This window comes from Grammomys surdaster, unplaced genomic scaffold (genome assembly GCF_004785775.1).
Source record: "Grammomys surdaster isolate TR1022 unplaced genomic scaffold, NIH_TR_1.0 216, whole genome shotgun sequence".
NCBI classification, from domain to species: Eukaryota; Metazoa; Chordata; class Mammalia; order Rodentia; family Muridae; genus Grammomys; species Grammomys surdaster.
The window spans coordinates 560,471-575,027 of record NW_021604661.1 but is presented as its reverse complement, the minus strand read 5'-3'; the positions used below and the strand labels follow the sequence as shown (position 1 = coordinate 575,027).

At 39.9% G+C, this 14,557-nt stretch overlaps 1 protein-coding gene across 9 annotated transcripts in view; it reads left to right on the top strand.

The window, feature by feature from the left end:
• Huwe1 (HECT, UBA and WWE domain containing E3 ubiquitin protein ligase 1) overlaps positions 1-14,557 on the top strand; it is a 127,558-nt gene that overhangs the window by 90,118 nt on the left and 22,883 nt on the right. For 7 of the 9 annotated variants that reach the window (XM_028772629.1, XM_028772633.1, XM_028772632.1 and 4 more), the window contains 14 exons: positions 910-1,055; positions 1,481-1,547; positions 3,205-3,422; positions 5,799-6,010; positions 6,367-6,549; positions 8,630-8,802; positions 9,146-9,294; positions 10,001-10,076; positions 10,917-11,015; positions 11,606-11,739; positions 11,931-12,099; positions 13,391-13,619; positions 14,071-14,249; positions 14,325-14,414. In XM_028772629.1, the coding sequence (XP_028628462.1) occupies positions 910-1,055; positions 1,481-1,547; positions 3,205-3,422; positions 5,799-6,010; positions 6,367-6,549; positions 8,630-8,802; positions 9,146-9,294; positions 10,001-10,076; positions 10,917-11,015; positions 11,606-11,739; positions 11,931-12,099; positions 13,391-13,619; positions 14,071-14,249; positions 14,325-14,414 (2,124 nt within the window). The remainder of the gene's footprint in view (positions 1-909; positions 1,056-1,480; positions 1,548-3,204; positions 3,423-5,798; positions 6,011-6,366; positions 6,550-8,629; positions 8,803-9,145; positions 9,295-10,000; positions 10,077-10,916; positions 11,016-11,605; positions 11,740-11,930; positions 12,100-13,390; positions 13,620-14,070; positions 14,250-14,324; positions 14,415-14,557) is intronic. The other 2 variants (XM_028772630.1, XM_028772636.1) reach the window with 2 other exon arrangements.

The following is a 14,557-nucleotide window of genomic DNA, read 5'->3' as shown; positions in this document are numbered from 1 at the left end:
TGATATTGATGATTTTATCAAGTGTCTGTAGTTTGAGAAAATAATATACCATAAACAGAAAAGTGTGAACAAAAGTTTATAAAAATTCTTAGTATTTGTTCACGCAATGCTATTAGAAGTTATTAGATTACTTCTAATAGCATTGCGTGAACAATAACAAGATTTTGTCATTCTTTCATACTCAAAAGCAAAAAGGATATTGTTAGTGTGACATGACATGGCTTCCTTACTATTTAGATCTCCATCCCAATCCTCCTTTGCGTGTGAGTTATTGGAAAATTAACGTTTGAATTGCTTGGAACCAGAGGTTCTAATCCAGCCATGCTTTTCAGTTTTATTCAGGCTATAATTAGTGAAATGAGCAGTGATAATAACAGCTGTAGAAAAATGTGAGACTTGGCTTTGGTGCTATTCATCTTTACAATATTCTGATCCTTTTCCTCCTATCACAGTATTATTACCTCATGTTCTAGTCCCCTGTCCATACAATGATTTAGCTCTAATCGGTGTACCTATTTATTGGCCTCATACTGTACAAGCCTTTGGCACTAAATGTGTTCGTTTGGGGCTTAATATTGACATTTTTAAGAATGTAAGAAGACTAATGAACTGCATTGGTCATAAGACTAAGTAATGTTAGAATAATAACCATGCTTGGTCAGTAAGGACAGGCGTACATTTTGAAAAATTCATCAACTAATGTGCAAGCATTATAAAGGGCACAAAACTAGGTGGTATACCATGCTACATACCATATTATATTGTGTATACCAATTGTAGTTATATTTGTTTGTTCTACAGCATTATCACTTCACTGGTGCTCTTAAGTTCAGCCCTAGGAACATTGTACTAATATTGCACAATTAAAGGACCATATTTTAATTTAGATGTTTGTTTATATTTTTCTAGCAGACAAATCTGATCCTAAACCCGGGGGAACAACCCAAGAGGTTGGCCAGCTCCTGCAAGACATGGGTGATGATGTATACCAGCAGTACCGGTCACTTACTCGTCAGGGCAGCGACTTCGATACACAGTCAGGTTTTTCCTTAAATGTAAGTCAGTTGCAGCTGTTGTACATTTTTCTTCTTTTTCCATTGCCCCTACTTTCTCAGTATCTAGGATTATCCAAAGGAAGCTTTAAAAGTGTAATTTTTGTTGGAATAATGGTTCATACCTTTAATTAATCCCAGCATTCAGGACAGGCACAAGCATGTTCTTGTGAGTTCAAAGCCACCTTCGACTATATACTGAGACCATGTTTAGAAAAAAGTATTAATTTTAATATTGTGTAAATTATTTATTGCTGAAAAATAAGATCTTTTTGGCTTTTTACTTACTTTGATTTTATTTTTCATTTCTTTTACTTGACTATTCTGGAAACTGTGATAGCTTCCTATAGATTATAGATCACACATTACTTGTAAAAGGAGTCTGAACACTTGTATTCATCACAACTCAACATGTATTCCTCTTTCAGAGTCAGGTCTTTGCTGCAGATGGTGCCCCTGCTGAAACTTCCACAACTGGAACCTCCCAAGGAGAGGGTAACAGTTTGCCTTTTTGTATTATCTGTTGCGAAGATAACTTAAAGAAACTGGTTGTCTCTGGACTAGAGGAGAATAGCACGTGTCTGTCATATTTACATTTACTCAACTAAGTGATTTTTTTTAAATTGGATATTTTATGTATTTATGTTTCAAATGTTATCCCCTTTCCTGGTTTCCCCTCTGGAACCTCCCTATCCCCTCCTCCTCCCCTTTCTTCCATGAGGATGCTTACCGACCCACTCCCACCTCACCACCATGGCATTCCCCTACACTGGGGCATCAAGCCTTCACAGGATCGAGGGCCTGTCCTCCCATTGATGCCAGACAATGCCATCCTCTGCTACATATGCTGCTAGAGCCATGGGTACTCCTTGGTTGGTGGTTTAATCCCTGGGAGTTCTGGGGTGTCTGGAGTTCTGGGGTTTGGTTAATATTGTTGTTCTTCCTATGAGGTTGCAGGTTTTTTTTTGTACCTGATGTTCTGCAGATACAGGCTGCTGAAGTTAATAGAACTGTAATTTCAGTTAACTTGTTAATAGTTGCTATAGTGATGTCCTTTGGTTGTACTATTTGTACCGATCCATATATTCCTTTTGTTTGATGAGAGCTGGCTTGTATAGTCTGTGCGTGCCATTGACATTATTATAGCAATATACTTGTTCTTGATTCCTTTAATAGAGCTTTAAAATAAAATTTAGGAGACACTTTGGTTAATATACTAGTTCCAAGAGATTAAATTGTAAGAAAGTACCTTCTAGAGGTCCTGATTTCAGTTCTGAACACTCATATGTCACTTATAACCAACCACTTGTAACTCTACTTTCCAGGGATCTGATACCCAGTTGCCTCGACATCTGCACACACTCTTGAGTACATGCCCCACACACATACTTACAATTAAAAAAATATATATATTATTTTTGCTCAATCATTGAAATAATGGCTCATTCAGAAGCTTGGGTTTTAGTGATTAACAGCTCTAACCCTAGTTGTTCTTACAGAGTACCCAAATTCTGTTCCTAGCACTATTTCTGGTGGCTCACCACTTCTTTGGGCATCTGCACTCATACATATATCCACATATAATTAAAAATACTATCAATAAAATAATTGCTAACTTATTTTGATGGCCTTGCTGGGTAATAGCCTATTAGTCAAAAAAAAATGTCTTTGCCCTTAGTATATGGCAGACTATGTTGGGTGCCTACCTACAGTTAAAGAATTTTGTCTAATGAAGTGAGACTGCAACAATTGTAACTAATGGAATGAACACATACTTCCACGAGATATAAAGGACACATAATATTTTTATGTATCTAGATGGCACTTTAGTTGACTTATGTAAGTGTGTACTAGGCAAGCACGTGGAAACGAAAGAAGATGAATATTTAGAGAATTACTACTAATACTATTTCTAGGACATAAAATTGCATAAACATCAGGTAATAGCAGGTGCATGGATGGTTGGTCCAAGCCTCCCATAAAAAATATGATTTGTCCATATTCATCTTCTTTGTCATTCAACTACAGTGGTAATCAGTGTTTGATTTGTACAAGTGGCCTAAAATGGAGGAATACTGTCTTCTTTCTACCTGTAGCTTGATTTTTAATGTTATTCCAGTGGGTAAAATTGAGTGTTTGCCTGTTTTCTCAGGAGCTTCAACTCCAGAGGAGACTCGAGAAGGGAAGAAAGATAAAGAAGGGGACCGGACCTCTGAGGAAGGCAAGCAGAAAGGCAAGGGCAGCAAACCTTTAATGCCTACTTCTACTATTCTTCGTCTTCTGGCAGAATTGGTGAGGTCCTATGTTGGTATTGCTACCCTGATTGCAAACTACAGCTATACCGTGGGCCAGTCTGAGCTGATCAAAGAGGTAAGATTTCCAGTTTTTTCTTTCAGTGTTAAACTTTGATAATTTGGTTACAGCCTAGACTATGTTGGAAACTTATGAATGCCAAGTACTCGTTCACCAAGATATGAAGCAATCAGAGTAACTGTTGGGAAGTCAATTGATGAAATCTGGTTTGGCTTGACAAATTTTGAGATTCATTTTTTTTTTTTTTTTGCGTTTAGAGTTTTTTCCTCATGGTTGTGATTTCTGTACATAATTGTTCTATCCATTCTATTGCTAATATACATTTGAGTCATTTTTCTGTTTGACATTGTAGTACTCCTATGTAAATGTCAGATACATATCTCTTTAGTGATATATGCTTAAGAATATTATTGCTGAGCTCTAGAACATGAATTTATATAGCTTTAACGGATAGTTTACCAGAGTGTATATTCTAGTAGTTTATGAGAGTTCTGATTGTCTCACCTTGTGCAATCACATGATATTTCATTTTATTTGTTCCTGTTGGTTTTCTTAGTATTTGGTTAGGATTTGCATTTCTTTGATGACCGTATTTTCATGGTTTTTGGTTATTGAAGCCGTGTCAGTTGGTCAGTCAGTTGGCTCCTTTGTTGTTCAAACTGGCCTTAAATTCCTGGGCTCGCTCTTCCCACCCTCAGGAATAGCTGGAACTATGCTTGAATGCCAGTTAACACTTGGCTTCAAGTGTTTAATTAGATTGCTTATATATTGTATATGTGATCCCTTTTTGACATAAATACAATGTATATATATACTTGGTTTTATATCAAAGTTTTTATTCATATGAGTTGTACTCCTTATTTATGGAACAAAACATATTTAACTATAAATGTATTGAGTGTCTTGCTCATCCAAACATCTTACAGGTATGGCTATATATGTTTTACAAATACCATTGATATCCTTGCCTACACTTCAGAGTTATTAGTAGAAGTATCTCCTTAGAGTTAGGAGATAAGATTCAGAGATACAACTGAAGGCACACTGTATAAGGCCAGAACTACAATTGAAACCCTTGTCTTTGATTCTAAGCTAAGTGCTTGTTGTGTGATTACATTGCAGCTCTTTTCAGATTGTACTAATATGATATATGACATTACTAAGATTCAAGAAGTTTTAGCTTTATATTTCATTGGGAGTAGTTTGTCCAGTTCTCCAATCTCTAGAATCCTGATGTTCTACTTATTGATTAAATTTGATATAAAATCATTGTTAAAAGTGTGAGTTGACTTGGGAGGCAGAGGCAGGCGGATTTCTGAGTTCGAGGCCAGCCTGGTCTACAGAGTGAGTTCCAAGACAGCCAGTGTTGCACAGCTTTTACTTCTTACTTCCAAAATCTGCCTGAAAAATACAACCCAGAGCAGAAATTATAGAGTGAAAGAAGGGCTCGTCTTAACTTACTTCCTGTATTGTCGGACCTTTTTGCCATTTTTAAATAATTCCATATTGAATTTTTATTTATTTGTATCTTTGACTATGTTCTTTTTCATTCTGCTCTCAGTTTTTAGTACAAGGTCTCAGGCATATTGCAAGTGTCAAAAGACATCATAGCATTCAGAAATGGATATTGAATCCTCTACCCTTGACTAAATTCTTGGTGCAAGCTACTTTTCTTTATGTCTCAGATTATCCACCTATCAGACTGACTTACTTCAGTCTATTTTATTGGCTTGTTATTATCAACTCCATTACAGTCACTCAAATTTTTATGAATCCAGGGGATGGAGAGATGGCTCAGTGATAGATCACCAGCTGCTCTTCCAGAGGCCCTGAGAGGTCAATTCCCAGCAACCACATGGCGGCTTACAACCATCTGTATTGACATCCAATGCTGTCTTCTGATGTGTCCGAAGACAGCAACAGTGTACTCATATACATAAAATAAATAAATAAATCTTAATTTTTTTTAAAAAAAAAAAAAGAACCCAATTTGGTTAGCTCTCTCCCAGAATCCCAGTACTCTAGAGAAACTTTCAGACTAGCCTAGGCTATGATTCCCACCCTCAAATTTTTTATTATTAAGAACTACTAAGTATTGTTGCGTGTGGTGGCACACATCTTTAATCCTAGCACCAGGGAGACTTACTGGCTATAATAGTCTATATAACAAGTTCCAGGCCAGCCAGAGCTGTGTGAGGCTACATCTCAAAAATAAGTAGAAAGCAAAGTAATAGCTCCATAACTGTCAGTGCCATGTGATGAGAAATATATGGGATCTGGAAGCTTTATAAAGCCTCCTAAAGATTTCTAATTAGTTTACTATTTACCTAGCTTGTACCTTGGATGACTTGAAAAAGTGTCTACTCTACTGCTATGCGTATGATGTGGCTTAATTGCACTTGTTAGTAAATGTCACAATTAATGACTTTTCAGGACTGCAGTGTGCTAGCTTTTGTCCTGGACCACCTCCTCCCACACACTCAAAATGCAGAAGACAAGGACACACCTGCCCTGGCCCGTCTGTTCCTTGCAAGTCTGGCTGCTGCGGGGAGTGGCACAGATGCCCAGGTGGCCCTGGTGAATGAAGTAAAAGCAGCCCTGGGACGAGCACTTGCTATGGCTGAGAGTACAGAGAAACATGCCAGGTAAAGCCCATGCCTGGCCTAGTACTGATAAGCAAGAGCATCTCTTACTCCATGGTCCAATGGTTCCTTGAACTTGAACAAAGAATTGTGTTCACACCCACAATATACATACAATGTCTGGGATCCATGGTCAACTGAAGTAGGTATGCAACTTAGAAAAATCAACGAGATATAGCAGGTTTTAAAATTTCTGTAGTAAACAAAGTGTACTAACTAGAAAGGGAATTCTTTATGTAGGTATTATTTCCAGAAGAAAATGCAAAAGGCATAAGAGGATTATCTAAGGCAAGTTAGTAAAGACATCATTTAAAAATGGGCTGTATTCACTTGACAGAGGTATCAAACTTCTCTCCCAGACTTCAGGCAGTGATGTGTATCATCAGTACTATCATGGAGTCCTGCCCCTCCACCTCCAGCTTCTACAGTAGTGCCACAGCCAAGACTCAGCATAATGGCATGAACAACATCATTCGGCTGTTCCTGAAGAAGGGACTAGTCAATGACCTGGCCAGAGTTCCTCACAGCCTAGACCTGTCCAGGTAAAGTGATATCCTGTCCCATGTGGTTAGTGAGCAATCAGCTGCTCTTATGAGAAAGCATCAGATATAGGTGAAAATTATGATGTGTGTACTAAAAAATGGATAGATTTTAATTGGTTTAATGTTACTCTTGATAATTTCTGAAATGATGAAGGCTGCTTTTCTACAAAAGTCTTGCCTTCCAGACTTGGTGCATTTGCTTCCTTGCAGTGTAGGTTACTTTCTGTAACAGAGTTGGCTATTTAAACTATTGCAACAGTTTAAACCTGTCTTAGGTGATAGACATCCCATACTATATCATGTGGAAACATGTTTTTTTTTTTAACCTACTATTAGTAATCCCTGTTAATATTGTCTACTAAGCTGGAATCTGCAATCTCAGCAGTTGACTTGTCTCAGCCTTCCAAACAAGTGTATACATATCATGCACAGCTAACCTATTAATTTTTTTGTCTAAATTCTTCAAACTCAGGTTAAGCTCAATAATAGCACTTATTTTATTAGAAGTTAAACTTCCAAACTCAGTCATTTAATGGTAGTATTTTTGCTCTATTTGTGTTTTGCTTTTCTGGAGCTCAGTTTTTGGAAATTAATTTTTTATTTAACCTCCAAATATTAAGTATTTCCTAAAAATGAAACATGCCCCAGAAGTTTGCCATATAATGCTTAATAATCATATTCTCTTTGATCTGTATTCACATGTTCCTGGTTATTTTAATTGCGCCTTCAATAGCCTTGGGAGTATGTTTTGATCCAGGATCCAGTGAAGATCATGAAGGACGTTTTGATATCAAAAAGTCTGTTTTTCTAGGCAAGAATATATCTTAGTTTGTAGAGTCTTGGCTAGTATACATGAAGCCCTGGGTTTGATCCCCAACATTGTATAAATCAGGATTGGTGGCAAATAGCTATCTAGCACACAGAAGGCAGAAGGGAAGGGACCAAGAATTCAAGGCCCACCTGAACTGCATAAAACACTGTCTCAAAAAAAATCTGTTGCCTTTCTTTGCACATTTAGCAATGCTGAATAATTCAAGGTAATGTGTTACAGATGATCTTCTGAGTGATTACCCCATTATGTGAACATTCCAAATTAAACATCTTAAGAAAAATAATAATAACAGCATACTTCCCATCACTTAGGGACACATGGGTCAACTAGCCTTCGATGATTAAACAGTCCTGCTTTTATATCCTTATCACTGTCAGTTCATTCAATTCATCATGCCTATAGTCCTTTCCCATCAGTGTTCTTGTTGCTTAAATTAAACAGTTCATATTTCTTTAATTTTTTTGAAAGCCTTCTACTATAGTGATATTGCAAGCTCATTTGTGATATCCACGAGCTTTGGTTCACTTGAGTGTTGGTTGGTACTAGAGACTGTGGTCAGATCTACAAGATCCACAGGACCTCTCTCTAGTTTCAGTGTGCCCAGCTTAGCCTCATGTATTTTATAACACTTAGAAATGTTACATCTCTAACTGAAGATACTATGATATTTTCAGTGAACTCTATAAATACTACATTTTATAGACTTAAAAGTGATCATTGTGTTCTTAAGGACTAAAAGCTAGGTGTGTATTAGCACACACCTATAATCCTGGCGCTTGGAATTTGGAAGGAGAATCAGAAGTTCACTGTCATCATTACATAGAGACTTTGGCTAGCGTGAGCTAACTACATGATGCTGTCTTTAAAAAGGATTAAAGACAAAATAAAGTTGGTTGGAGATGTTTTTGTTTGGTTAATTAGCTGGATGGTTCTGTTTTTCCTAGATAGTTTAAGATGTGGTTTGCTATTTGTATGTGGTCATCCAGAATTTATTCTGGCTTCTACTCAAGGATTTCTCATGTGCTTCATGAAAAATGACGTTGATTTAACTTTTACTTTACTAGACTATATTCATTCTTTCAAAGTCTTAAAATCAAATGGTATTCAAAACCCCAAGTCAAAGTTGAAAGTTCCTGACTTTGCGCCCTTTTCTCTCTTAGTAGTTTCCATTATAAAATCCTTAGGTATATTTAGCAGATGAGCACCTAGTGTTTCTGTCCTTAGGTCTTGTATCTTTCTTTACCTCAGTCCAAATATGGCCAACACGGTCAATGCTGCTCTAAAACCCTTGGAAACACTTTCCCGGATTGTAAACCAGCCCAGTAGCCTTTTTGGCAGCAAGAGTGCTTCTAGCAAGAGCAAGTCTGAGCAGGATGCCCAAGGAGCTTCTCAGGACTCAAGTAGCCATCAGCAAGACCCAGGTAGGGAATCAGAATGAATGGAATGGGGAACTGGGTGGGTGGGAGTTGGTGCTCGTTGAATTAAACTGTTCTAGCTTATTGTTGTTTCCCCGGGAACTTGCTGGCCTTGCAGATAGATATGTCATATTGGTGTGGAAATTGCCCCACAAGGAATTCCTTCACATTGTAGCTTTGTTTGGCTATTGTGACACATAGCCAAGTCTTTCCCTTCGTCACACATTCATTTATACTCTTGAGAATTTGTAAATTTGCCTAAAGTTGAGTCATTGTGTTCATGCTTGCCTCATGATACCCAGCATATAAACACCCTTTGATTATTATGCGGGTTGGTTGATTGTTTCAGGCGAGCCTGGGGAGGCAGAAGTGCAGGAGGAAGACCATGATGTCACTCAGACAGAGGTGGCAGATGGGGATATCATGGATGGGGAGGCTGAAACCGACTCCGTGGTGATTGCTGGGCAGCCTGAAGTGCTCAGTTCACAAGAGATGCAGGTAGGGAGGCAGATCATTCCAACATTCTTCTGTAGCAGCGCTGAACCAAACTCCCAAGTGTTGTGGGTGGGTGAGTACTTTAGATCTTGCCTCAATGTGGTCTTCAGGGGAGAACAGATATACTTAGTAGATGCTCAACAAATGTGTTTGAATGTTTTTAGTCAAAGTGGGGCCGGGGGCAGAGCCAAGGTGCCATGTATTGTGAAATAGTACAGATCCCAACCAGATACAGAAGGACTGTTAAAGTAAACTGGCCTGAGGCCTTTGAGTACAATGTCTTTGATTTATTTGGCTCTGATCATTATTGGAAGCTACTTAGCGCCATCTTATGCCATACCACCAGGTCTCACTTGGATATTTAAATGCCAATCTTCTAAAGATATTAAAGAAAGCGTGGTAATTTGGTAGCAGTGGGTAAGAAATTGTGCCTATGAACCTTAGCTGCTGGCTCTAAAGCGATCTGCATGTATTTCTGGACAGTCTTAAAGGCTAACCAGGATGGACCCATTTGAAAAACTGAATGTGGATTTATTGGAAACATGTGCTAGTCTCTGTGTTAATAGGACCAAGTATGTGGTTTCTATGTAACATCCTATCACATATTATCAGAGAAACATATGCTCCCTGGTAGCTTTTTAAAAGGGTTTCAGTGCTAGCACAATGATAGACTTGTGTGCATCCATATGTATGTTCTATTTCTCTCCAGGTTGAAAATGAACTGGAGGACCTGATAGATGAGTTGCTTGAAAGGGATGGCGGATCTGGGAACAGTACAATTATAGGTGAGAGCCCCAGAACTGAGTAAAGCCTCTTCCTTTGTCTCAGTCTCTCTTGGGAGGACCCTTTTTCTCATCATCTGCTTGCTCAGCTCTGCCTAAGGGCTCATAGCCAGCCTAGATTGCTGCTTGTCTTCATGTTGATGATCTTAACAGAAAAGAAATTAACAAGCTGTCTACAGGCCTGTGACAGGTCTGAATTGTTGCGTGTGTCGGGTGGTGGTGGGGTGACCATCAGTATAGATAACATCAGGCACATCAAAAGAGTATTTATTTAAGGAGGCCTAGAAGAGGCTGTAGGATGAGAAAATGCTTTTCTTTCAGTTCTTCAATGAAGTCCAGGGGCTTTTTGCCTTTGTATCTCAATAATGTAAAAAATAATAATCAAGAGTGGTCATTCCTTAAGGATGGCCCCTTTTAAGTCTCAAATGGAAAAGGACAAAGGTAAACCAGCTGCCACCTTACTGTGAAGGTGTTTATGTTTTTATTTTACTGGTCAAGAAAACCAAAGGATAAATGGAAGTAGGCATGTATTCTTAAAAGATACAAAGCTTTTTCACATCCATCGTACTCTGTGATTGCACAATTAGTGGGATTGGCAAGACAGATGTGATCGTTCCATTTTACAGATGAGGAAACTGAGACTCAGACAGGTAAAGTGACTGGCCAAGCTCATCTAGATAGTTGACAGCAGAGAATCGAGGTATACTCCCTCATCGGAAAAAGAAAAAGGAGGAAAAAACCAAGCGTGGATATCTATTAGGTTTACATAGCTACTTAGACGCACCCAGTCTGGAAAGGGAAGTCCTCTGTTGTTCAGTGAAGGCTCTGCTCTGTAACCTTCAGTGAGCAGAAGTGGAGAGGATGAATCACAAGAGGACGTGCTGATGGATGAAGCTCCTTCCAACCTCAGCCAAGCTTCCACCTTGCAGGCCAACCGAGAAGGTGAGAGTGCTGAGGCCAGAAAGGCCTCCCTTCTTGCCCTGCACGTCTGACAGACACTACACTAGGGTTTTCCTGGAGGCAGCTGCCCACATGTGCAGAATAAGGAAGCATCTGTCTGCATGCGCTGACATACACCATCCACTTTATCCTCAGCCAGTTTTTCAAATAACGTTTTACTACTGCTTGCCCAAAATTTGTCACTTCTTACTTGGTTCGCTTTCTTCTCACCCACCTGCTGTCATCGCTCCAGATTCCCTCTTATCAACAGGATGCAGTCAGTAGCAAAATAGGACTGGAAAGGCAAGGGGGCACCGACAGACTTGGCCAAGCCTCCCTACATCATGGCTCCTCAAGCACCACCCTGGAGCCAGCTTCCACATTTCAGCAACCCTGCTCAGCATGTCGATGCATTGATTGGCACTCTCAGGAAATCTGGGCTGGCTCACTAAGTCTGTACATCACCCTAAATCTGATTCTTCCTCTCTTAGAGTCAGATACCCCATCGCCTTCCCACTCAGTCTGCCGGCCTGCACAGTGGCCTGTTTTCTAGCTACTCAGTATAGTCCTCCAATGTGCTCCCTTTGTTTTAGATTCCATGAATATCCTGGACCCTGAGGATGAGGAGGAGCACACTCAGGAAGAGGACAGCAGTGGCAGTAACGAGGATGAGGATGATAGTCAGGATGAAGAGGAGGAGGAGGAGGAAGATGAGGAAGATGATCAGGTGAGGGGGGACTGTGTTTGGGTTGGTTCAGATGACCTCTTCCATGGGAGCACAGAACTACAGAAAAACGGACAATCTGGGTTACTAGCTAGCCTCGTCGCCTCCCTCCCTCATGTGCTCATGTGGCCATGACACCAGGCTTCAGAAAACACTTACCTCCAGCAATTCTCCATCTCGTATTTTCCCTTAAGGAGGATGATGAAGGTGAAGAAGGAGATGAAGATGATGATGACGATGGTTCTGAGATGGAATTGGATGAGGATTACCCTGATATGAACGCTTCTCCCTTGGTCCGATTTGAGCGCTTTGACCGGGAGGATGATCTCATCATTGAGTTTGACAACATGTTCTCCAGTGCTAGTAAGATACAGGGGCTCAGCTGGGTTTTTACCTATTGATTCTTATACCCTTCTCTAGGGTAAGCCAAGCAGAACTAAAGCAGCCATCAATCTGATAGAGGACACCACTTCTTTTACTGTCTTGACATCCTGGGTCAAGGGATGTCTGAATTCATCTCTCTGGATAGCATACATATACTTGCAAGAAGGAATCGGAGGAGGCTGCTTTTACTATCTCCACCTCAGTAAACAGGGAGCTCTTAGAGCCTGGACAACTTGATGTTTTGCTTGATTGAAAAAAAAATGAGACCAAGTCTGACTACATGAGGCACCTGAATGCACACTGCAGTGCCAGGGCAATCAATAATCCTTAATTTATAACGCTGGATCTCAAGGGTTTGGATGGACATCGCCGAGCCTGGCATTAGGGAGTGGATTTTATATATTCCCTGTTCATCATGGATGCAACTGATCGGGAGAGAAAAATGAATCTCTCCACTCCTTTTCTATCAACATCAACGTTCCCTTGTAGCGACGAGTTCTTAGCCTCAAGCTGTCTTCATGGGACAGGTCTTACCTCAAATCACAAGCATAATATAGCTGAAAACATTTTTAACACTTTTGGTCTGTTGTCTTGGCCATAATCTTTTACCTCTGAGCCTCAGTTTGTCACCTGTAAATGAAAAGCATGAAGAGAAAAACAAAATGAGCAGTAGATAATTGTCAAGATATCTTCTCTGATACTCTTAGAATTTTTTCGGTTTTCGTCAACTTTCCTTATATTTGAGCCTTTGTCCATTCAACAAAATGAATGAATATCTGAGATGTGCCTACCTATCCTTGGTACTGAGGATAAGGTGGTAAAGAAAAACAGGAGTTTTTACCCTCTATAAGGAACTTTTGGTCTGTAAGGAATTATAAGAAGGCACCACATTCTAGTATGGTAATGCACAGAGTAAAGGTATATCTAACCTGACTTGTTAGACTTTAGAAGTTACATCTTGGGCTGAGAACAAAAGAACAGGTGAGGAAAGGAAGCAGAGTCTTCTAAGCCAATGGGCCAGCATCTAAAGTGCCTAGAGACATCACTGTGGTCATGTTGAAAGTGGGTTGGGGAAAGGTAGAATTAACATTGAGGTGGTACCATAACCTATGGTTGTATCAGAGACTGGATTAGGTATGGTAATGAGAGAGAAAAAAGAAAGATCTCATTTCCATATGAGTAAGACCCAGGAGACATGGTACTACACATGAATAGCCATGGAAAAATTTTATTTTTGGCACTGACTACCTTTTTCATATTTTCCTTGCAGCAGACATTCCCCCATCCCCAGGAAATATCCCCACCACCCACCCATTGATGGTACGCCATGCAGATCACAGCTCCCTGACACTGGGCAGTGGTTCTTCCACAACTCGTCTTACCCAGGGCATTGGTCGCAGTCAAAGGACCCTAAGACAGCTCACTGCCAATACAGGCCATACCATTCATGTTCACTACCCTGGGAATCGCCAGCCTAACCCTCCTCTTATACTCCAGAGGTGAGTTTGTGTTGAAGCAGAATCAATGAGAAGTTGGGCTCAATAGAGCTCTTAAGAATTTTTAACTGAACTTCAACATTGTCTTGACCATAAGAATAAACAGTCCCTCACAAATAAGGTGTGTGACCCATAGTAAGTAAAACAAGTTTAAAATGAAAGAGTGAATATAAGTGGCTTAAAGGTGTACAACAGAGGCATTATACCTAACATGGTGCCTGACATGAAAGCTTCCTAGTAGTACTTAGGTGTTCAAGAAATTATACAATGATACGAAGTTTAATCTCAAAGTTATCAAACTGACATGCTAATAAGAGTGATAGTAAAGGTTTAGATGCAGTATGATAAAGTCTACCCATAACCCTATAAGTTCAATAGATCTACATGCTGGATCTCAGGTAGCAGGTTTCTGTGGGCTTAAAAGTGAAAGTGGTACCTTACCATTACCCTACAGGTTGCTTGGTCCCTCCGCTGCTGCTGACATTCTTCAGCTGAGCAGCAGCCTTCCCTTACAAAGCCGAGGCCGGGCCCGCCTCCTAGTGGGCAATGATGACGTCCATATCATCGCCAGGTCTGATGACGAGCTGCTGGATGACTTTTTTCATGACCAGAGTACAGCCACTAGCCAAGCAGGCAAGTTTATTCATTAAGAGGGGGGATAGAGTTCTTCATAAAGCCAAGAATTTCACTTCATTTTGTTCTCTATAGGAACCCTGTCCAGCATCCCAACAGCTCTGACCAGATGGACAGAGGAATGCAAAGTTCTTGATGCTGAGAGTATGCATGACTGTGTTTCAGGTCTGTGGCAACTTGAATATCAGGGTATTAATGAGCCTTTCAGTGCTAGAATGAGTATGCAGAGAGTTGTTTTTGATTGTCTGGCTATTATTAGCTCTGCCACTCTACCTTTCCAAAGCAGCCTCTGATCTTTACCTTTTTCT